The sequence below is a fragment of the Pyricularia oryzae genome, chromosome 3 (assembly GCF_000002495.2).
Source record: "Pyricularia oryzae 70-15 chromosome 3, whole genome shotgun sequence".
Lineage (NCBI taxonomy): Eukaryota > Fungi > Ascomycota > Sordariomycetes > Magnaporthales > Pyriculariaceae > Pyricularia > Pyricularia oryzae.
The window spans coordinates 762,695-782,705 of record NC_017849.1 but is presented as its reverse complement, the minus strand read 5'-3'; the positions used below and the strand labels follow the sequence as shown (position 1 = coordinate 782,705).

The following is a 20,011-nucleotide window of genomic DNA, read 5'->3' as shown; positions in this document are numbered from 1 at the left end:
GGGTGCAGCTTCGATCGCCAGGGCCGTTGCTGTACACAAGTCTTGGATCTAATAAAAAAAAGAAGACTATGGCGATGATGCAGGGCCAGACGCAGGCGGTGCAGCCAGGCCGGTGCCGTTCGCCCCTCCTTGGGCACAAATGCTGACAATCTGGGCTCCGATTGGGTTGCGACGAGATGGAATACGACGGTTGCAAAATGCAGGATGATGCTGCTTCAAAGGGGGGAGGGAAAGCGCAGGAAATTTTTGCTATTGGGTTCTAATAGCTTCCACCTTGTTTATTTTAGGGATATTCCCGGTAATTGTTCAACGTTTATTGGCTTTGTTTTGGTTTGTTGTTGTGTTTGCCGATTCCCAGGTTGTCCCTGTGTGGTGAGATATGCCCCTCTGCCTATCTAAAGTACATAGAAACATCGGAGGAACATGAGCTGACAGGTGGGAAAAGGCGCAGAGCCTCCGTTGGTTTAGACTCTTTGGAGCACCTGACCTTTGCCAGCTCTCGACCGTTTTGCGAACAAACGACCGTGCTCTCCGAAATATCACCTCGCGGTGACGCCAAAAAGTAACTAGGCCTGCTGACGATTCCTGAAGAAGCAACAAGCCAAGGGCAGACAATTTATTGTTCATTACAGAAGAAATGCGAGTTCTTCACAAACTGTATTTCTTCCGGATACTCCGTCTGCCCAGAAATATGTCGTGGTTTTATAACGGGACTTTTATCCACTTTGGTATGCAGCGCACACCTGTACGTACATACATGATGAGTGCCCGCTCATGCAACCTCCCGCCCGCTCTATTTTTTCATGGCCAGATGCCGCTCCTCCTTTCTGAGAATGCAGTGCTACATGCCACGCCCGAGCGACTTGTGCTCGAGACAGCAGGCAGAAGTGGACAAAATGATAACAAAAAATGCAATAAAAATAAAAAATAAAACAGGCTACGTCCACAGCCACAGGTCTGACAGGCTAGAGAGAAGCATGATGTCGTTTGTGCAACTCAGCGACACCAGACAGACAGCTGGGAGACGTGGACGTCCGGGCTCTGGCGGGTTCGTTGCCGCTTGGTGGGCTAGCTCGCACACCGCCCCGCCCATATTAGGCTAGGAGAGAGGTACTTCGTACCTGATGAAGCCTGAGAACAGACAAAGCGAAATAGACAACACGCCTGCATGCAGGGCCGGTTGAAGGTTATGTATGTCGCATTATATCGCCCGTTTCTTTTTCCTATGCTGGTTTTGGTCTCGCTTGTCTGTCTTTGCTGCGCTGAGGATCCATTTTTCGATATCGGGGTTTCTTTTTCTATATGCTCCTGTTCGTAAAAGGGTCTACCGAATGCTTGGCATATGTCCTCACGATCTGTACTATCTATCATAGGCGATAAAGTCAAAGGCTAGACAGGGAAGCTTGCGACTTGTCCGTCTGGGCCACGGGAAGGCTACACATCCTTGGCTGAATCCTTGCCCTCGTCCTCGTTCGTTCGTCCTCAACTCTCGTCCTCCCTCTCCACCTTCCCACACCCCAGCTCCTCACCGCAACCCGACTGCACGGCTTCTCGTTGGTACCGCTGTGACCCGGGCAACCCCGTTTTGTCACATCGATCGCCACGGTCTCCCCCCCCCCCCCCTCTTTCCGCTTTTTTTTTCTGTTTTAGCTCCCAAGTCCCGTCCTCCCCTTTCTTGCGCCTGACCCGAACAACGAAACTGTTTGTTTTTCTTCGTTCTAGTCGCATTTTTTTCTTCTTCCCTGCCACCTTGCCAAGTCCCCATACCTTGTAAAACTCGGGTCTAGAAGAGAAGAGCATCAAAATCCAAACAAGCCCGCCCCACTCCCACCTACCCAAACTAGCCGGGGAGGCAGGCATTTAGTTTTGCCCGTCAAATAAATATCAACACAAAGCCTCCCCGCTCCCCGTCTCCCCCTGCCACGAGGGGCAACAAAACGACGGCCAAAAAAAAACCACCCGGAACTACCTTGTCGCTTTCAGCTGCGGTCACGCATTTCCCGACGTCGCAAACAGGTTACCGACAGAAAGCATACAAAACGTTAACGCACCGACCGCCATTTTGACAATCAACGTCTGTTTCTTTGCAAAATAACACCTCCGAGCTCGTTCCGATTTGTGTGAATTCAGCTTCAATTATCTATACCTTAGACTTGATTGCCCTTGCGCACTTGCATCACAAACAGAAAAGGCCAGAGTTGACGGGATATTGACGACAACGGAAAACCCGACAATATATCGGGTCGACGTTCTTCAGGGTTGTAAGCGTCGGAAAGTATAGGAGGAAAGGGCCCCTACTCCGACTTTCTCAGCGAAGATTGTCGCGAGTGGAGGGTACGGTATACAACACCCATTTCTGTAAACATCAATGTCGTGAGTCGATTTTTTTTTCTTTGGTTGCCCGAGCCATTTGAAGAGGCGGAATTTACAGTCTCTCAAATTTCCTCCTATGTTCAACATGCTGATCAGGCCCCCCTTTTGCAACAAAAGATCTCATCGCAATCCATATCACAACTCTTACGCTCAGCAAGCGCCGTCTTACTATTCAAATTCGGGCTCGGACGACAGGACATTCGAGGGCTACTCAGATAGCGAAGACTTGGATCCATCCGAGTCGGCCTCGCAGATTAGCGCCGGCGAATACTACGGTCACGGCGGAGGCGGTCCTCGCCTGCAGATCCGTCAACAGGGGCGCATAGAGAGGCCCGCCAGAGTTCCTTCAGTGCCACCACCAGGTGCGATGCAGCATTCACACAGCGACGAGTCCGAGGATGCATGGCGTCCCGATAGGGGGGACTACGGAGGAGGGTACGGCGGTGGTTACCGGGCTGCTCATCCTCAAAACCCCGGCTACTATGGGCGCCCCTCCGGAGGCCCTGGCTACCCTCAAAGTCACGCCGGAGGTGGTGGAGGAGGAGGAGGATACCAGGGAGGGTATGCCGCCGGTCCAATGACGCACTACAACTACAACAGCGGCTTCCACGGATCCCATCCATTCGCCCCGCAGGGTTACGGTGCCGGCAGCCCATACCAAGAGGTAGTTCCATTCTCCTACCAAGGTGGCTACGGCGGCCACGCCGCGTATCCTCCACCCGGGGCCATGTATCCGTACGGGGCGCACCCGCCGCCGCCGACCGAGGTAGCCGTGGCGAAAAAGCCTGAGACGCCTGCACCTGACCCACAGATGGACGCTCTGAGGAAGCAAATCGCGGAGCTCCAAGCCAACAAGCAAAAGGAGCAGTCGGCGGCTGATGAGGCCAAGAAGACTGAGCTCGAGATCCAAAGGCGCATGCAAGAGATGCTCGAACAACAAGAAAAATCCCGGCTCGCGATCGAGAAGGCGAGGCAGGAGGCTGAAAAGGCTGCCTTTGAGAAGCTAGAGGCCGAGAGGAAACGCGAAGAAGAACGGAGGCGGGAGCACGAGGAGAACATGAAGCGGATTGAAAGGGAGGCTCGGGAAAAGATTGAGCGGGAAAGGAGGGAGGACGAGGAGAGGAGAGAAGCCCACGCAAGAGCACTCAAACAAGCGGAACTGGAAGCGCGAGCAAAGATAGAAGCGGACCTGAGAGCGGCAGCTGAGAGGAAAGCAGAGGAGGACAAGAAGGCCGCCGAGGCCGCGGCTGCCCTCAAAGCCAAGATTGAAGCTGCCGAGCTGGAAGCGCGAGCAAAAATAGAAGCAGGCATAAGAGAAGCAGCCGAGAAGAAAGCAGAAGATGAGAGAAAGGCCGCGGAGGCCGCGGCTGCCCTCAAAGCCAAAATAGAAGCGGACATGAGGGCAGCGGCTGAGAAGAAGGCAGAAGATGACAGGAAGGCCGCTGAGGCCGAGGCACTCTTCAAGGCCAAGCTCGAAGCTGCTGAGGCCGCTGCCAAAGCCAAGTTTGAGGCCGACCTCAAAAAGGCTGCAGAGGACAAGGCAGAGGCGGAGAAGAAGGCTGCTGCCGATGCTGAATGGCGCAAGAAGCTCGAGGAGGAGGCCAAGCTGCAAGCCGAGATCGACGCGAGAAAGAAGCTTGAGGCTGAGAAGGAGGCCGCCGAAAAGGCGGCAAAGGACGCCGAGGAGAAGAAGAAGATGGAAGACGCGCTCAAAAAGAAATACCAAGAAGAGGGCAAACTCAAGGCCGAGGCCGAGGAGAAGAAGAAGGAGAAGCCCCCGATCAAGTTCAAGGATGCTGTCGGGCGCAAGTTCAGTTTCCCGTTCCATCTGTGCCAAACATGGCAGGTAAGTGACACTAAAACCAGACTACCGCGAAGCACTGGATGTACGTTTGACTGTCAAGATACTAACGCTTCATAACATTTTCTTACAGGGGATGGAAGAGCTTATCAAGCAAGCTTTTCTTCATGTTGAGGTCATCGGCCCACACGTTCAGCAAGGCCACTACGATCTCATTGGCCCAGACGGCGAGATCATCCTCCCGACAGTCTGGGAAAAGGTCATCCAGCCAGACTCGGCCATCACTATGCACATGTGGCCGATGGACCGTCGCCCACAGCCACCACCGGGACATCCGTTGGCTGGCAGACCTGGGGGTGTTCCAGGCGGCGTGCCCCCTCCTGGCCCCTTTAGGCCAGGAGTCCGACAGCCGGGGATGCCGCCACCCCCGATGATGCCCGGGCCCCCCAGGCCTGGAGGCCCGATGCCAAGGCCGGGACCAGGACCAGCGGTCGTGGAGCCAAGGGAGTCAAAGAAAAAGTCTTCCTCCAAGTCTAAGCCCCCAGGAGGCATTTTAGGTGGTCTTTTCGGGGCACCGAAACCCGTCAAGAAGAAGTAAGTTCCACTTCCAAGCCGACATGGCCTTTTTGTCGTGAAATTATGTACTGACCTTGAATTTCCCCCTTTGTAGGAAGAAGCATAATTAGAGTTTGACTCAGTGGTCTCTATCTACAACTCTGCTTTTCGAGAGACCAGGATATCTCATCTTTGACAAACCTTAATGTGTTTGATGTAGCGTTAACGTTGTCTGCCATGCGTGTTGATGATTGGGTTTGTTGAGGGGTTTTTTCTTTCTTCTTTATTGATTTCCTTGTCTTTCTTTTTGAATACTCCTGTGCTGTCGAGCGTACTCTTTCTCTGCTCAATCTCTTTATTGATACCTTGATACATTTTACAATATAACCGCATGCTTTACGTTTTCAACATTGGATGGAGTTTTATTAAATCTCAAGTTCCACCAGTATCATACCCACACTGTTATCATTAGGCGCTTGGTGATAATTCGGAGCAACTAATATTCGTGGAGAAGTCGGTTATCATGTTTCTTCCATGTATTCACAGTCACTGTTCTTTATAGTGTCATGGAAGTCTTGGTGTACGGGATATCACCATCTGTCGGCTGTTAGGCATAAGTTTCGGTATACGTCTTCTTAGTCCACTGTAGATTAATCAGTACGCGCAACTAGATACATCATCTCACGATACCAGCTGACAAATCTTTACCGGTCACAATAAATTTGAACACAGGGTAAATATGAGTTCATGATGTATTGAAACCAAAACCAAAAATTAATAAGTCAGGAACAAAACACTGTCTCCGAGTTCGGAGCGTCCAACTTAACGCTACCCTGCACAGCGTTATACCAGTAGCAAAAATTTCTACTATGGTTGGGGGGTTGGAAAATAGAAGACACCATTTATACTTTTTTGTATCTACAGACCTTACAGTTCGTCATCAAAAACCCTCGTTCGCTTAGCCTTCCGTGCCCCTTGATTCCTCTTGGGAGAGCGCGTCGTTAAGCTTCGCCGCCTCATCTTGGACGGCCCCGGGGCCATGGTTACCCACTCGCCCGCGGCGGTCCAAGTGCCTGCCTTGGTATAGTCCATCGAATCGGTGCCAAAGACGTAGGCGAAGCGAAAGTACTCGTCGTCGGGTTGCGTGGTAGCATTGCGGCGCCATTCGAAGCGGCGGCCGGCGTTCGGGCCGCCGACGTTCGGGTCAGGCGAGACTTTGTCCTCGAAGAAGCCGCGGTAGCGCTCGACATCGTTGACGAGCACGCTGATGCCGTCATAGCCCAGGTCGGCGGCGTCGGCGACGGACCAAGAGAACGTTATGCTGCTCAGATTCGTCGAGGACGCCGACGCCAGCGAGATGGTCGGGGCCAGGATAGTGGGGAGGTCGGAGAAGAACTGTCCATCGCCTAGTAGCGCGGCGGCGGTCTGGAGAACGGCGTCGAATCCCCAGCGGGCGGTGCCGTTAATGAAAAGCCCGACGAGGAGTCCCTGGTAGACAAGCGAGGGCCGCGTTTGCATGCTGGTCCCAGGCAGGAGCAGCAGAGCAAGAATGTAATGATGGATGCGGAGTTCGAGCGGCGTGATGCAAAGGCAGATGAGGATGGCACCGACCAAGAGGCCGTAGATGCGCAGCATGCGCCCAAGGCGACCTTCCTGGCGGAAGAACCAGACTTGAGACGCGGCGATGACGACAAGCAGGATAACAATAAAGGCGAGCGCGGCCTTGGCCCCGGGTTGCTGGTCAAGGTCGCGACCGGTAAGGCGGTTGATGGGAATCCACTCGGAAAAGGAATAGTTCTCGAGCGCGCCAAGCCAGCAGGCGCCGAGCCAAAGGATCGTCTTTTCGACCTGAGCCGTGAGGCCAACGAGGGTGCGACGGACGCCCATGCGGTCGTACATGACCCATGCTACGAATATGGCAGGGAGATACCTGCCGATAATCTGGGAAGCGAGGTCGGCAGCGCCAGAGTTGGGAGGAGGGTCCGAGACCATGCCGACGTGCCAAAAGATCCCAGTGAATATAGCGAAAAAGAACAATGGCACCGAAGTTGTGAAAAGGGAGAAGAGGGCCGTGAATGCTACCGACATGCCCAGCAACGGCCATCTAAAATCCTCTGAGTCGCATGCGATGCCACTGAGGAAAGTGTATGACCTGGGGAATGACGACTTGAACTTGATGCTGTCGATACCATTTCGATTGGAGGAGACGAAGTTCCTCTGCTCGCCGATCAGGTTCAAAACTCCACAGCCACCATTGGTGTTAGAAACAATGCCGGAATGCATCGCGGCGGCGCAAATATAGGAATCGGCGCGGTAGATGGGGCCTAGGTTTGGATTCTGCCCACTCCCGGGCCCTCCGATAACCATGGACTGGTAGATGATCTCCTGGTCACCAACAGCCCTTGGGTTCTGAACCCTATAGCTCGCGCAGTTTGCAGGGCACTTGAATGCCAATGTTTGATTCGCAAAGGGGCGGCAGTAGTTGCCATCCAAACCGCAGCCATTTCCATAGACCCAATACGCCGAGCCGCACCCCAGGGACGTCGGCACGCCAAAGTCCTCTATGGCAGTAGTTTGGCCGGCATGCTGCACGACGAGCGCAAAAGCTGTGACCCACAGCGCAACGTATATCAAGGCAAGCACAGCCTTGTGCCAGCGACGGGGTGCCACTTTGTTGACCAGCCAGATCGGGGCGTGTTGCACCTTGGGCAAGAGCGGCTTGATGGTGTAGCGCGTTGGGTTCGGCGGCCCGCGTACCCAGGTTGCAACGGCATTGCCTGTGCGACGGACGGGTGCTGGCACCCAATTCCAGTTCCACCAATTCAGCCGCCGCCGTGTGCCTGGTACCGGGGCGGGCAGGGTCGAATCTCGATTCTCGGGAAGCATGTCATCGTCGGTGCCGCTAGCAATGTCGGGATGACGGGAGGAGGCGCCAATAGAAGTAGTGGATGTGCTACCACTGGCTGGCGGGTGGCGTCGACTGGCTTCGTGGACGATCTCGGATGCCGTCTTTGGAGGGGTTGAGGGACGACTTGATGTCATGGTGGGCTAGCTGAACCTGGTCTGGCAGGCGCTATTTAAATAGTACCTACCAAGTAAGGTATTGGGAAGAAGGAAAAGTTGGAAATTTCTGGAGCCGGGCGGAGTCAAACTCCTCGAGGCAAGAGGACGGTAACGAAAGCAACACAATCAGTTGCATGCGTGCATAATATGGCGGAAAGGACGAGAAGACTGGGATTTGATCAATGGGAAACTACGAAACAAGAGGAGTTTCCGCATCAGAGACGGATGGATGAAATGGAATACGAGAGAGAGATAAGCACCTGGCTAGCAGGCGGGGAACTCCATGGCAGTGGGAACGATGGATGATTGCCCAGAAACGTACAAAGTTCTAAAGTTTGGATGGATGATGATTGATGATTAAAAAAGCAGAACATGCCCATGGAAGTCCGAAACTGGCGGGGGAAACCGACGTGATGGACAGACAAGAGAAGCAAGGTAGGTGGGTAAGATAAGCTGCAAGGGCCGCGCAATGATTATTCTACAAATCCAATCAATGCCTGTGCTGTTTCTCCAAGAAGAGAAGGGCAAACGCAACACCCTCTCCACCTCTGCGACACTCAATCATCCGCCGCTGTGGTCTTGCCAAGAGACATAGGTCCATTCAAAGCTACATCCCTTCGTCGAGATCCATGACCCGAACCTTTCGTCAGGGGCGTTTCGCCGGATTGGCGCACGTCAACCATTCCTGACTCGTTAGGGACTTTACTAGCGTCAACGTTAGTTTGTAGCGGGCAATATCCCTGGAGACCCCCTGGTGAGCACTAAACAGGCTTGGCAGGGCAGGCAGCTTTTTCTAGCTCAGCAGTCAATTGGATCTACACAGTGGGGTATCCGCACCGAATGATTGATAGCCCTACAGATCGATTAGTTTGGACCAACGACATATACGTACGTACTTTAGATACTTAAAAGCATATATATGTGCAGATAATTACACAGGTAGGCAAACAAGGTAACTTATCTACCTGCCTACCTACCTAGGTACCTTAGGTACTAGATGAGGATCCCTGTCGTGACCAACTTGAACAACATGGTGGTGTCCCTGTCTGATAAGAACACCCATAACTAAAACGGACCTAGTCATTTGCAGCGATTGGCATGGAATCACCCGCTCAAGCCGCCCACATGTCTCTCACGTGTCTCCCGATTAAGTGACTTGCTTTCTTTTTTTATGTGACTAAAATCGCATACCATCAAACACACCACACAACACCATGCTGCCCTGAGCATCAAAATCCAAGATCTAGTGTGGCAGGCTACCTAGGTCACACGTAGATTCCGAAACCAGAAAACTACAATACCATCCACTAGTTTTTGGGACATAACTGGATTGTGCATCACGCAGTCAGTCACCCCGGAGGCACCTCCCGCCATGGAATATTCCGAGACAGGAAAGCTCCCGGACTCCGACCCCGCCATGGAGCTATTCACACTCCTCCGGGCCTCCACGCCCGGGACCGGCGCTCGCCTCGGCCGCCTCTCCCTTCCCGGTCGCAATCCCGTCGATACCCCAAACTTCTTCTCGGGCACCTCTCGTGGCGTCGTGCCCCACCTGACCCCGGACAACCTGCGTCGCCATGCCGACATGGTCCGCGGCGCCTACATGGCCTTTGAGGATTTCATAGAACGGAACCAAAGGGACCCGACCCGTGTCGCGCCGCTGCTGCAGACTACCGACAAGATGAAGACGGTACGGGCTCCGCTGCACGCCTTCACCGCCCTACCCGATCCCATCCCCACTGTGCTCGGCGCCCGCCGTATGCCCCCTGCCGCCTGCAGCCTCGGGAACATGGCCGACTCGGTGTCAGTCTTCACCTCAACAGGCGTGCAGACCCTCACCACGGCTCAGTACGCCGACGCGATTGTCAACCTGAGGCCTGACGTCGTGATCCCCATGGCGGACCTCACGTTTACTACTGGCACTCCCAGCTCCAAGCGGGCGGTGCGCATGGCCGACAGGACTGAGGACTGGATGATCAAACTCCGGAAACAGCTGGACGGCGGTTCCAAGTCGAATGAGACAGCCATATTCGCACCAACTCTTCCGATTCCACATCCTATTCAATGGGAGTATCTCCGCTGTCTGAACGAGGACATGGTAGGCTTCATCAAGGGCTTGGCTGTCTACGACATTGACATCCTTCCAGACCTGGCCGGCTACGACAACCTCAACCAACTCCCCCGGTTATCCCTCGACCTGCCCAGCACACCACACCAGATCCTGCGGCAGATCTCCCTAGGAGCCGACGTCATCCTCCTCCCATTCATCAACGCCTTTTCCGAAGCTGGCGTCGCCTTCACCTTCACCCTCCCCACATCACAAAACCCATCACCACCAGCAAAACCATCCACCCTCCTCCCGCTAGGCGTCGACCTATCCTCCCCGACCTACAACACCTCCCTCTCCCCTCTCTCTGACGGATGCACCTGCCCGGCCTGTACGAGCCACCACCGCGCCTACGTGCACCACCTCCTCTCCGCCCGCGAGATGCTCGCCTGGACGCTGCTGCAGGTGCACAACCACCACGTCGTCGCGTCCCTGTTTGCCGCAGCCCGCGCCTCTTTGGTGGCAGGCACATTTGAGGCAGACGCGGAGCGCTTCGCCGCTTCTTACGAAGCAGACCTCCCCATCGGAGGCGGTGAGAGGCCCCGCGCCAGGGGCTATAACAACGGCAAGGGCCGCGGGCCAGGAGAGGCTCCGCCGCCGAGGCTCAACCGGCCCGCCTGGGGGAAGCTGGGTGAGGTGAATAGCGTTCAGGCTGCCGCTGCCGCTGCTGTTCCTGCTCCAATGGATTTGCCATGAAACGATGGCTCGGAAGAGTTATTTCAGGGCATGTTGTGGCGCTGGATCGGGGGCTTTTGTTGCTTCTGAGGGTTTGTGGCGTCGACAAAAAAAGACTGAAACACAAATGCTTTCTTTTTGATCTTGGTGCAAACCCATAAAGACAGACCCGAACAGAAGAAGACCTAAAGTGAGACAATAGAAGGAAAGGTAGAGGACAGGATGCTGAGTGCATCTTTGTCACTATACGATTCGATTGCCCCTATGGCTTGCCTGGGGTGGGTATGATTTTTGAAGTTCATCCAGAGATCAAAACAAAGAATATAATAGGTATTAGTTGTAGCACTGGTTGAAGTAGACATACAATGGATTAGAATAAGCTAGGTACATGGAGTCTTTCGTAGTCTTTAGTCTGTTTATGTTTAAGAAAAAGTAAAGCATTCGGGCTTCAAAAACTCCTCTCGCATCTCATCTAAGAAAATAACACGAATTAATCCCACCTGATAAAAACGAGACACGCACCGCTCCAGAAAAGAGGGAGAAAAAAGAACTCCAATTCCACTTCATCACAGACCAATGCCAATATCTTTCTCTTCCATGCCTCATAAACGTAGGGATACAGGTAACAAAAGGGCTCATACACTCACAACTCCAGGCCGCAAACAAATATCCAGAAAGGTGGTAAAATAAATGCAAGATCACAAAACGTAGCAAAGACGGAGGGAATTCCGTAAAACATAAACGCTCAACATCAGCTGTCCATCATTTCCAAAAACCTCGAGTCCCGCACTGGACTCCCGGATTTGCTCGCCCTCAAGGAAGGGTCTCTGAGCTTGGGTGGCGGCGACAGCAGCGCCGGTGATGACCCTGTTGCGCCAACTGTCGGGGTTGGACTGAAGTGGTCCTTGGCTAGCACAAAATTCTCCCCGCCGCCGGTGCGCGTGCTGCTGCTGCTGATCGACAGGCTGCTCACCATGCTCTGCGATGTGCTCGGTAGGCTGACGACACTGCTTGCACCAACGACCCTCGGCTGCTGGCCCGATAGAGTCGAAGATGCGCCAGTAGCCGTCCGCGCCAGAGTCGACTGGTCGCCACCGCCATCCCGACCGGCAAGCGCCACCTCCCTCAGGCTCTCCTCCTTTATGCTCGTCCTTGAGCCGTCACTGGCAGCCCGCTGATGTTGGGCTGTGAGGGCTGCTCCACCGATAAAACCTCCCTTCTTGGCCGCCGGGCCAAATGAGCCCTGTTCAACGCTTGATCTTGCCCGTGGTCGGAAGCGGGACTTGAGCCAGTTCTTGACCTTGGCTGAGGTCGGCGAGTGCTCATCCACCGGCGATTGCGATTGGGAAGGCAAAGCAGCCGAGGCTGAGTGAGGCTCACGCTCGCGTTCCTTGCCTTTGTCCTTAGGTTTTGAAGAAAGCGGGATGCTAGGAAGTCGCAGGTGCAGCGACCGACCCCTGCTCGGCTTCTCCTTTTTGTCATCTGGCGGTTGAAGTGTTGATGCTTGGTTATCCTTTTGCCCTGCGCTCAAAGAGGTCATATCGGTCGGCTCTTGTGGATCGTCCTGATCATTCGTAGTTTTCTTCGAAAGGAAGTGGCTGCGGCCTTGGCTCTCTTTCGAATCGCGCTTCTGCTCCATCTTGGCCTCCTTCTCGAGCCGTTTTCTCTCTCGCTCTTCATTCTTGATTTCCTCCTTTCGAGCCTTTTCTTGTTCTTTTTGTTGACCTTGATACCCACAAGTGTTAGTATCATCAATCTGGATTTTGAGCATAAAGCACGTGCAATACTCACCCTTGATCTTGTCATGAAGCTCCTTGACCTCTCTCTCTCTAGCCTTCTCCAACTCCTCAGCCTCGCGTTTTGCATCTTGCTCCGCCTTGATTGCAGCAAGCCTCTCACGCTCCTTCTCGGCCTTCTCATTGATCTCATCCAAGAATGGTTGCACCCTCCGTGCGGCAATCTCATCAATCTCGGACTGGTCCATGTACTTGCCGCCCCCGATGTCGACCTTGCCGGCCGGTACCGTGCGCTTCCCATCGGCATTCCCATCCACACCTAGCGCATTGCTGCTAGGCGTTGTGGCTACCATGAACTCGGGGTGACTCTTGGCGCGAGCGAGGGCTTGGGCCTTTGCTTCCCACTCAGCCTTCATGGAAGGGCTTACCATCCCCGTGTCTGCAATCACCTTGCGGTCTATTCCCTCTAGTTGCGCGCGCACATTGCGCCTGGCCGCGGAGAGCAGAGCCTCACGGTCCCGTTGACGCTTCTCCTCGTCAACTACCCCTGAGTCTTGTTGCAGCCGAGGGGACTTTGTTGCAAGCATCGTTGCTCGCCTTTGTCTCTGAGACATTTCCCGGCCTTGGGTGGCATCGCCGTCACTAGAAGACCGCCGCCGAAGCTTGTTCTTGGGCATGAATCGCTTGTACGAAGCCGATGATGCGGATGCGCCGTAGTAGTCGTGATAGTTACGCGCCCGGTCGTGCTCTTCCTGGAGTTTGGACAGACGTTCCTGAGCGAGCTTATACGCCGCCTCCTGAAGGTTGGTGAATTGTGGCGTAGACGCCGCCGATGCGTCTGGGCTGCTGGATTCGCCACCACTCTGCGCCAACTTGGCCGCGGCGTCAGCGTCCCGTTGTTGCTGCTGATGCACCTGATTGTTGTACATTCGCTTTGCCATGGCGACGGCTGAAGCGTGCAATACATCGTTGTGTTTCTGCTCATCGACACTGCTTTGCACCGGTGGGTGCGATGTGAACATCTGCCGGTTCATGTTCATAAACGAGGGCGAACCCGCCGGGATGTTTTCTCTATCAACACCCACCGTGGCAGTCCTCCTATGTGCCATCGTTGCAGCAGTCAAAGCGTTCGTGGTCCTGTTGTCTGTCGATTGCTGTGCCGTGAACTTCGGCCCAGGGCTGGAGACGGCGCGAGGGCGTCCCATGGCGTCTTTGGCAGCTCGCAGCGAGCCGCTCCGAACAATATTTCGACTTTCAGATACTTCTACACCCTTTAGAGATTTCGCCTTGAATGCTTGGTTGGCGGCCGAATTCCCCCAATTGGCTGACGGGTTAGAAGGCGCAGGTGACACGTCCTGCTTCCTCGCTGCAGCAAGAATAGCCGCTTGTGACCCTGTATCGTTCTTCGCTGGCGACCACTGCTGAACAGGTCTGGAATCTTTCGCAAGCAGTGCGGCAGCAGCAGACGTGGAAAGAGTGTTCTTTTGGTTATTTTGACCAGCAATGGGCGTGGCCGGTTTCTGGTTTGCCCAGCCTAACGAAGCGGCTGCGCTGGCTGCTGCATTATCCTTTCGCAGCCCAAAGGAAGGAAACGAAGGTAAATCCCGTGGTTCAGCGTATTTCAGTCGTCCCGAGGAGGTAGGAATAGGAGCAGCTATCAAGAGTACACAATGTGGTCAGTGAGAACAGATCTCTCGTGATCTTGTAACAGAGTTGATTTTGGCCGTGAGTTTGATGCAGGTACAACACTGCGGCGAGCAAGACCTGAAGCGTAACCGAAACGGTACCGAAGTAAAGAAACTCGCAGCAAAAAAAAGTGAAGCGTCAACAACTCACCCTGTGATGGCGGGACCTGCGTCGTCGCCCGCATAGACTGCATGTTGACTTTTGCGTCTGACGCGGAAAAGACAAGACACGGCCACGAGTTTTCTATCTGTCTACAAAGTTTCGATGCCCGTATTGGGGAGGTAATATGGTCGAGTCGTGTGGCTTGTCTCAAGTATCTGCGGCTCTCGGCAACCGAAAATAAAAAGAGATCAGAGGGAAATTTTGTCCGATGTTCAACGAGTAGTTGACAAGGAGTATGACCCGCCCACAGGCAATGCAGGGTTATAGAGTTATGGGAGTTGGGTCGGTTTTGTTTGCTCTGCCTTTAGTGCCATGTGCGATCCGTCGCTCAACCCTCAGTGTGGTTTGGATTGAATTGTATTTTTTGTGATAGAGAATGACGAAGGTGGGAGCACGGTTGGCAGCCGACGATAAGGGGCCTGGGCCGACGCTTGAGAGCTGATGCTAACGACGTAGACAGGGCTAAAGAGGCAGATCAAAGCAGCCAAGACAGTCCGGGTCGACCGGGTTCAGACGCGATCAGTAACGGTCGATGTGCTAGTGTAGGTATGTATGTGCGATTGCAGCAAAGCACTAAAAGATTCCAGTATCGGGAATTGATCATGAGGGAGGAAGAAAAGTGCGAAAATAGTAATAATAATTGAAGAATGTCTAGACAAGGAAGGCCTGTATGTCAACGCAGCTCAGTAGTTTGAATTGATAAAACAAAAGAAGAGGAGGGTCGGGGCGGTTGGTTGGATGGACGAGCATCAAGAAGCGCATCACATGAGATGGTCAACCAAAGTACGTTTTGTTCATCGTCAAAATGCCAGCCCCTGCCACATCCCCTACCTTACGTAGTAAATTGAAAGCTAGGTTCTTTAATGAGTTCGATGGATAGTACTACAACACATTGCGTTGCGCATGCGCATGCGCATTCCGCGTTGCTTGTAAAGAATGGACCCCTCAGGACAATGGAGGAGGGTTGGGAAAGGCATTGTGCGTAGCCAGCAGAAGCTCGGCCACACACACACCGCTATACCACCTACGTCATAAAGCCATTTAACCCCCGGACAGTCGCCGCACGCGGTCGGTGGGGGGACCCCGCTTTACTGCACAGTAACGCTGCTCGTTACCGGGCACCGATTGTCACCGTCTAATAGGCCCACTTCTTGTTCCCGCTCAACCGCAAAGGACCAGGGGACAATCACGTCAACCCAAAATCCCAGTCAAGCAAGCCACCTACAGTAGTAGTCTAACCTCTACCCTCTCGAATGGACGGGCAGGACGGGTTATGCGAGTAGGTATTGCCGCCGTATCTGCCTGTCAAGCTTGTCAAACAAAAACCCTGTCACTTTTTTCTCGTGTGTTGCGAATCTAGTTGCTTCTTGAGAGTATCACGATCAGCCATAGTGGGGAGTGTTTACTAATATTGACAGTTGTAAGGCCGAGGTCATCCAATTTTGGACGAGATACAAAAGACCTGGGCTTGCAGCCACAATTCTTCGGCACGCAACCAGTACGCCGGGACTCCGACTGTCGTTCAAGTCTACGGTTCCTGTATGACGAATGTCGCACAAAAACGATGCAACCCAGTTTTTTTGCTTCTTCCTTTTCCCCTGTGTAACTATTACATTTGTTCTATTCTAAACCCTGAAACCTAATTCAAAGTTTTTCCGTGCGTCGTTTTGCGTATTCACACAAAGTCTAGGTAACAGCAGATGGATGGCGCATGCTACCGCATACGCTTTACTCAATCTGCACAAAAAAAAAAGAGAGCCACGGCATTTAGCTCAATATGGAACTTGCTAAAAATACCACCAGCTCGCTTGTCACCTTTGATGACATCCTGTGATACAACTATACTTACCGTCGGTACTAAATTTCCGGGAGGTTCCAGTGCATCGAAAAAACACGGCACATGCAGTCCACCTTCTCCGGCGGCTCTCGATTCCCTGAATTTGAGTTTCCAACGTGGTATCATTGATGTGATATCCACGAAGTATCCCAATGTAAGGTGGTACCCTGATAGACGACTGCTAAAACCGTATAGAAGTCGGGCATTAAAACCAGTATTATACCGTCGCCATGTCCCGAACACGGGCCGATCGCTCATATGTCGATTTTACTTATTGATTGCGCGTTTGGTGTGGGGAAATAGACATTCGAAACAAGAAAGGTAACTCTTTGAACCGAGAAATCAGGTCTTCTACGTAGTATTATTGACGGGTTGAAATGGATGATAATCCATCCTTAGGGCCTTCCATTACTTCAACCCAGGCAGGTGGGGGAGAGTTTCCCGGGTGGGGCCCGCTACCTACAGCAGTGAATTCTTTTGTCCGAAAGCGATTGACAGGCGCTGGGTTGATGCATCCATCCCCAACACTGAGTTATGCCATCAAGTGCAGAGCTGAATTGCTGCCGGGACATTCTTAGCTTATGCAACCACTTCCTTCGAGGCAACTTGGGAAAAAGTCTGGAGAGTTCCGTCTTTGCGCCAATTCAAGGGTTGACAGTGAGTGCGTCGCCACATTCATCCTCGAGCCTTGCACCAAGTCCGCCAAAGAAGCTCGGCCCGCGGCCCGGCTACCAATAAGCAGGTCTAGAACTCAATCTAGACACTGAATCAAGCATGGAGTCCACGACGACGACATTCGACTTTGATAACATCATCAACTTTCGCGACGTAGGCGAGACCGTCAATGCCTTTCTAGCCAAGAGGTACCATCATCCACCCCTTGTCACCTGTTGCTATCCCCACAGCATGCAGCTCTGCCCTGATTATTATTCTATCCAATGATTTTTTTCCCATGGTTGTGCTGACCGATATACTTCCGATATATAATCAGGTTTGTAAAGGAGGGGCTCTTCTTCCGCTCCGCACGCCCAGGTAGGATATACCCATCTTCTATATTCACACCTGCGGTTCCCTCTTTGGTCTTTCTGCTTGTACACCAAATATGCCTTGGGCTTGTCGAGGACCCTCGGCACATGCCGACACACAGCACTCCACAGAACCTGTATGCTGACGAGGAGATAACGCATATAATCACACCCCCACGTGATCAGATGATGCATCGCTACACGACAGGAAGCTCCTGCGAGACGACCTCGGCATCCGTACAGTAATGGATCTCAGGACCAAGTAGGCAACGGCCAGTCACTGCATTTGACTTTTCTGCTCCTTCTCCATTGTCCAAGGCTACTTACACCAGACTTTCTTGCAACCCTGGACAGAACGGAACATGACAGACAATCCAAAATGCGCCAAGCCGCCCTGGCAGGTACAGGCCCGGCGCTTCTGAGATCCAACGATGCGCTAGCTGAGCCACTCAAGATACCTGGGCTCCAGTACCGCGAGGTCCGCATCACCGGCCGTGCTTTTGAACGCCATCTGCTGAGACAGCTGACTTGGCTCAGCTGGTTGTGCGTCTTCCCCCTTATCCTGCTTGCCTCTGCTCTTGACTTTCCCTCCCTCCTTTTAACCTCTCCCATCTGGCTTGTGAAACGTCACAAGAATTAACAAAGACAATATCCAAAACTTATTAGCAAAGTAATCTTCTTGTTCATCCTGGGCTTTCGCATAGAGGCGGTAGCCATTCTTGGCCGCGAGGTCATGAACCCGCGCGGCCTATCCGGCTTGGCCGTCGACACGCTCGACAACTCTGGGGCCGAGGTCGCCGAGGCGCTGCGCTGCCTTGTGGAACCTGGTGGCCTTCCTGTCCTGGTCCACTGCACGCAGGGCAAGGACCGCACCGGTATCATCGTTATCCTCGTCCTCATGATCCTGGGCGTGCCGCTTGCCGCCATTGAGCACGATTACAGACTCTCGGACGAGGGGCTGGCATCGGAGAAGGAACAGCGCATTGCCGAAATCCATGAGATTGGGCTCACCGAAGAGTGGGCCGTCGTTGCACCGAATATGATACCGGCAGTGGCAGGCCACCTCGACTCCAGGTATGGCGGGCTTGAGTCTTATTTAGACCGGATTGGGTTTAGCGACGACGAACGTGCAAGACTTAGAGAGCTTCTGGCATATTGATAGCACAAGTACATGAGGAAAGCGATATGATCAAACAAGGTCTAAAAGGTCATATAGGAAGTGAAATATTTGTTTTTGGGTATCATCAAAACTCCTGGGCATAAATAAACCACCCCGTTTAACGTGTCTATCAGCCAAGTCCATCCTCACAGCTTTCTGAACCGCCCTTGCAGCCAGCATCTATACATCTTGAGCTTCCGGGCTCGATTGACCAACAGTCTTCGATCGGCTCCGAGAGCCTCTATTTCAAAAAGATCCGGCTTACTTGGCTGGTCTGCAGCATCTGCCGCTGGTGGAGGCCCACCTGTCTTCCATATGGTCGACAACTCATCCGTCTCAAAAAAGTAGACACGCGTGCCATCGCCCCTGATGTAGAAATTCTCTTCTAGATACCGGCCCTTGCGGAACCGAACTTGGGCGAGGTCGCCCCTTCCGTAATCACGGAAGCAGACAACACCACCAGGCTTGAGTAGCCTGTGGACGTTTGCGACAGCCTTGGCCCACTGGGCCGGCGACAGCGCTGAAAATATGAAGACCATAAGCGCCACGTCGACGCTGCCCTCGGTTAGGCCGGGCGGCAGCTCGTCGCCCGACACGTCCCAAACATCGGCTTGCATCTGGTCCGTCCCATAGCTCTCGTGCGAGCGCATCACCTCGACGGCCTTCTTGGAGAAGTCACACGCGTGGATTTTGAGGTTGGGGTTCTTGTTCTGTGCCAAGATGGGGAAAGCAGTGTTGCCAGCCCCGGCGCCAATTTCTAGTAGCACAAAGGGACCAGTGTCCTCTTGGATGGCCTTGGTCAAAACGGGAAACTCCTGCTGCAGCCACTTCCTATCCTTGAAGAAGTTGGCCGTGTTGTTCTTGTAGAACTGATTCCACCATTTGGCGGGGTCAGAGTTGAACCTGTCTGAGGTCTTTGTTAGCTTTTTGGCCTAATGCAAAGACTGGGAGTGCGTGCGTGGTTGATCAAATGTGCCAGGTGAAGAGCGCGTATCAGATAGGGGCGAAATAATAGTCATCATTGATTTTCAGATGAACTATACTTTAATGAATTCAATCATCATGTGCGCGGTGCAGGGGGAAGAGATGCGTGTGTGTTCGAGTCTGTCCAAGACAAGGACGAGAGGGGATGGTGCAGAACTTACGCTTATCAAAATCCGAGACCGGCGACTGGCGCTGCAGGGCATACTGCTGCTCCGCGTACTCCTTGTACACGTCGTCGGTCTCGACATGATCCCACGCATTGAACTCATAAGGATCGTCATCCTCGTTCAGGTATCGCGACCCAAACTGGAACGGGTCTGCCCGCTTCTGGTTGAAGTCCGGATCGTGAGAGCGGTGCGGAGGGAGAGCAGCTGCCTCGTCTACTCCTTCTTTCGGCGTACCCGCCACGTCCAGAGCAGCGACCGACTCGACCAGCTTGTTGTCAGTAGCACTGCTACCGCTGCTGAGCTCAGCGCTGCTCGGTGCGGCGGGCGCGGCGGGTGCCTCCTCAGCGACGCCCGTGGATGCCATGGTGTAACTTTTACCGTCAGGAGCAGCAGCACAACACGAATGAATTAAGATATGCTTTGCTCAAGACGTCTTCAGCTAGGACTGAAGAATGGGCATTCGGCGCGCGCTGGTGAACACCCGGCTTTTTATGAGCTCTTGCTTTTGAGTTGATTTGGAAAGCAGCTGGCTGAGAGGTGAAAAGTGAGGGAAGGTTTGAAGAATGAGAAGAGAAAAAAATTCACAATTTTGTCCATCGCCAAACCCTTGTAAAGTCGACCAAGGTGGGGTTGATTTCGATTACAAGGACCACACAGTGCGAAACAGACTCGCGGATTGCC

General features: G+C 53.4%; 7 protein-coding genes across 8 annotated transcripts; 3 read left to right on the top strand and 4 right to left on the bottom strand.

The window, feature by feature from the left end:
- Positions 1-391: 391 nt before the first annotated feature.
- Positions 392-759, bottom strand: MGG_16645 (uncharacterized protein; the record flags this gene model as incomplete). The annotated part of the gene is made up of 2 exons (XM_003711338.1): positions 392-585; positions 744-759. 2 exons carry the CDS (start codon positions 757-759, stop codon positions 392-394), a joined length of 210 nt encoding a protein of 69 aa, XP_003711386.1.
- Positions 760-1,598: 839 nt separating this feature from the next.
- Positions 1,599-5,148, top strand: MGG_07479 (uncharacterized protein). The gene is made up of 4 exons (XM_003711337.1): positions 1,599-2,373; positions 2,491-4,219; positions 4,308-4,768; positions 4,845-5,148. The coding sequence occupies exons 1-4, from the start codon at positions 2,369-2,371 to the stop codon at positions 4,858-4,860; spliced, it is 2,211 nt and encodes a 736-aa protein (XP_003711385.1). The 5' UTR covers positions 1,599-2,368; the 3' UTR covers positions 4,861-5,148.
- Positions 5,149-5,349: 201 nt separating this feature from the next.
- Positions 5,350-8,204, bottom strand: MGG_07478 (LCCL domain-containing protein). The gene has a single exon (XM_003711336.1). The coding sequence runs from the start codon at positions 7,769-7,771 to the stop codon at positions 5,657-5,659; it is 2,115 nt and encodes a 704-aa protein (XP_003711384.1). The 5' UTR covers positions 7,772-8,204; the 3' UTR covers positions 5,350-5,656.
- Positions 8,205-8,936: 732 nt separating this feature from the next.
- On the top strand, positions 8,937-11,088 carry MGG_07477 (tRNA-guanine transglycosylase). Its single transcript, XM_003711335.1, has one exon. The coding sequence runs from the start codon at positions 9,165-9,167 to the stop codon at positions 10,593-10,595; it is 1,431 nt and encodes a 476-aa protein (XP_003711383.1). The 5' UTR covers positions 8,937-9,164; the 3' UTR covers positions 10,596-11,088.
- On the bottom strand, positions 10,903-15,096 carry MGG_07476 (uncharacterized protein). Its single transcript, XM_003711334.1, has 3 exons — positions 14,147-15,096; positions 12,366-13,964; positions 10,903-12,299 (listed from the first exon to the last, which is right to left on the bottom strand). The coding sequence occupies exons 1-3, from the start codon at positions 14,187-14,189 to the stop codon at positions 11,326-11,328; spliced, it is 2,616 nt and encodes an 871-aa protein (XP_003711382.1). The 5' UTR covers positions 14,190-15,096; the 3' UTR covers positions 10,903-11,325.
- A 1,356-nt stretch (positions 15,097-16,452) lies between these two features.
- Positions 16,453-18,312, top strand: MGG_07475. 2 transcript variants are annotated; one of them, XM_003711333.1, is made up of 5 exons: positions 16,453-16,858; positions 16,987-17,027; positions 17,207-17,282; positions 17,375-17,563; positions 17,687-18,312. In XM_003711333.1, the coding sequence occupies exons 1-5, from the start codon at positions 16,770-16,772 to the stop codon at positions 18,177-18,179; spliced, it is 888 nt and encodes a 295-aa protein (XP_003711381.1). In that variant the 5' UTR covers positions 16,453-16,769; the 3' UTR covers positions 18,180-18,312. The 2 variants fall into 2 exon arrangements, with proteins under 2 accessions (XP_003711381.1, XP_003711380.1); XM_003711332.1 differs by lacking the exons at positions 16,453-16,858; positions 16,987-17,027 and having other exon boundaries at positions 17,038-17,282.
- Positions 18,127-19,880, bottom strand: MGG_13398 (actin binding protein). The gene is made up of 2 exons (XM_003711331.1): positions 19,325-19,880; positions 18,127-19,086 (listed from the first exon to the last, which is right to left on the bottom strand). Exons 1-2 carry the CDS (start codon positions 19,692-19,694, stop codon positions 18,326-18,328), a joined length of 1,131 nt encoding a protein of 376 aa, XP_003711379.1. The 5' UTR covers positions 19,695-19,880; the 3' UTR covers positions 18,127-18,325.
- Positions 19,881-20,011: the final 131 nt, after the last annotated feature.

Excerpts from the sequence above, each read along its gene's own strand:
- MGG_07479 (XM_003711337.1), top strand. Across the intron at positions 4,220-4,307 it reads ATCTGTGCCAAACATGGCAG|GGGATGGAAGAGCTTATCAA; the intron begins GTAAGTGACACT and ends ATTTTCTTACAG.
- MGG_07478 (XM_003711336.1), bottom strand. The coding sequence starts at position 7,771 with ATGACATCAAGTCGTCCCTCAACCCCTCCAAAGACGGCATCCGAGATC.
- MGG_07477 (XM_003711335.1), top strand. The coding sequence starts at position 9,165 with ATGGAATATTCCGAGACAGGAAAGCTCCCGGACTCCGACCCCGCCATG.
- MGG_07476 (XM_003711334.1), bottom strand. The coding sequence starts at position 14,189 with ATGCAGTCTATGCGGGCGACGACGCAGGTCCCGCCATCACAGG. Across the intron at positions 13,965-14,146 it reads GCAGGTCCCGCCATCACAGG|CTGCTCCTATTCCTACCTCC; the intron begins GTGAGTTGTTGA and ends TACTCTTGATAG. Across the intron at positions 12,300-12,365 it reads GCTTCATGACAAGATCAAGG|GTCAACAAAAAGAACAAGAA; the intron begins GTGAGTATTGCA and ends GTGGGTATCAAG.
- MGG_07475 (XM_003711333.1), top strand. The coding sequence starts at position 16,770 with ATGGAGTCCACGACGACGACATTCGACTTTGATAACATCATCAACTTT. Across the intron at positions 17,283-17,374 it reads GTAATGGATCTCAGGACCAA|AACGGAACATGACAGACAAT; the intron begins GTAGGCAACGGC and ends AACCCTGGACAG. Across the intron at positions 17,564-17,686 it reads CTGACTTGGCTCAGCTGGTT|CAAAGTAATCTTCTTGTTCA; the intron begins GTGCGTCTTCCC and ends AAAACTTATTAG.
- MGG_13398 (XM_003711331.1), bottom strand. The coding sequence starts at position 19,694 with ATGGCATCCACGGGCGTCGCTGAGGAGGCACCCGCCGCGCCCGCCGCA. Across the intron at positions 19,087-19,324 it reads GGTCTCGGATTTTGATAAGC|ACAGGTTCAACTCTGACCCC; the intron begins GTAAGTTCTGCA and ends CAAAGACCTCAG.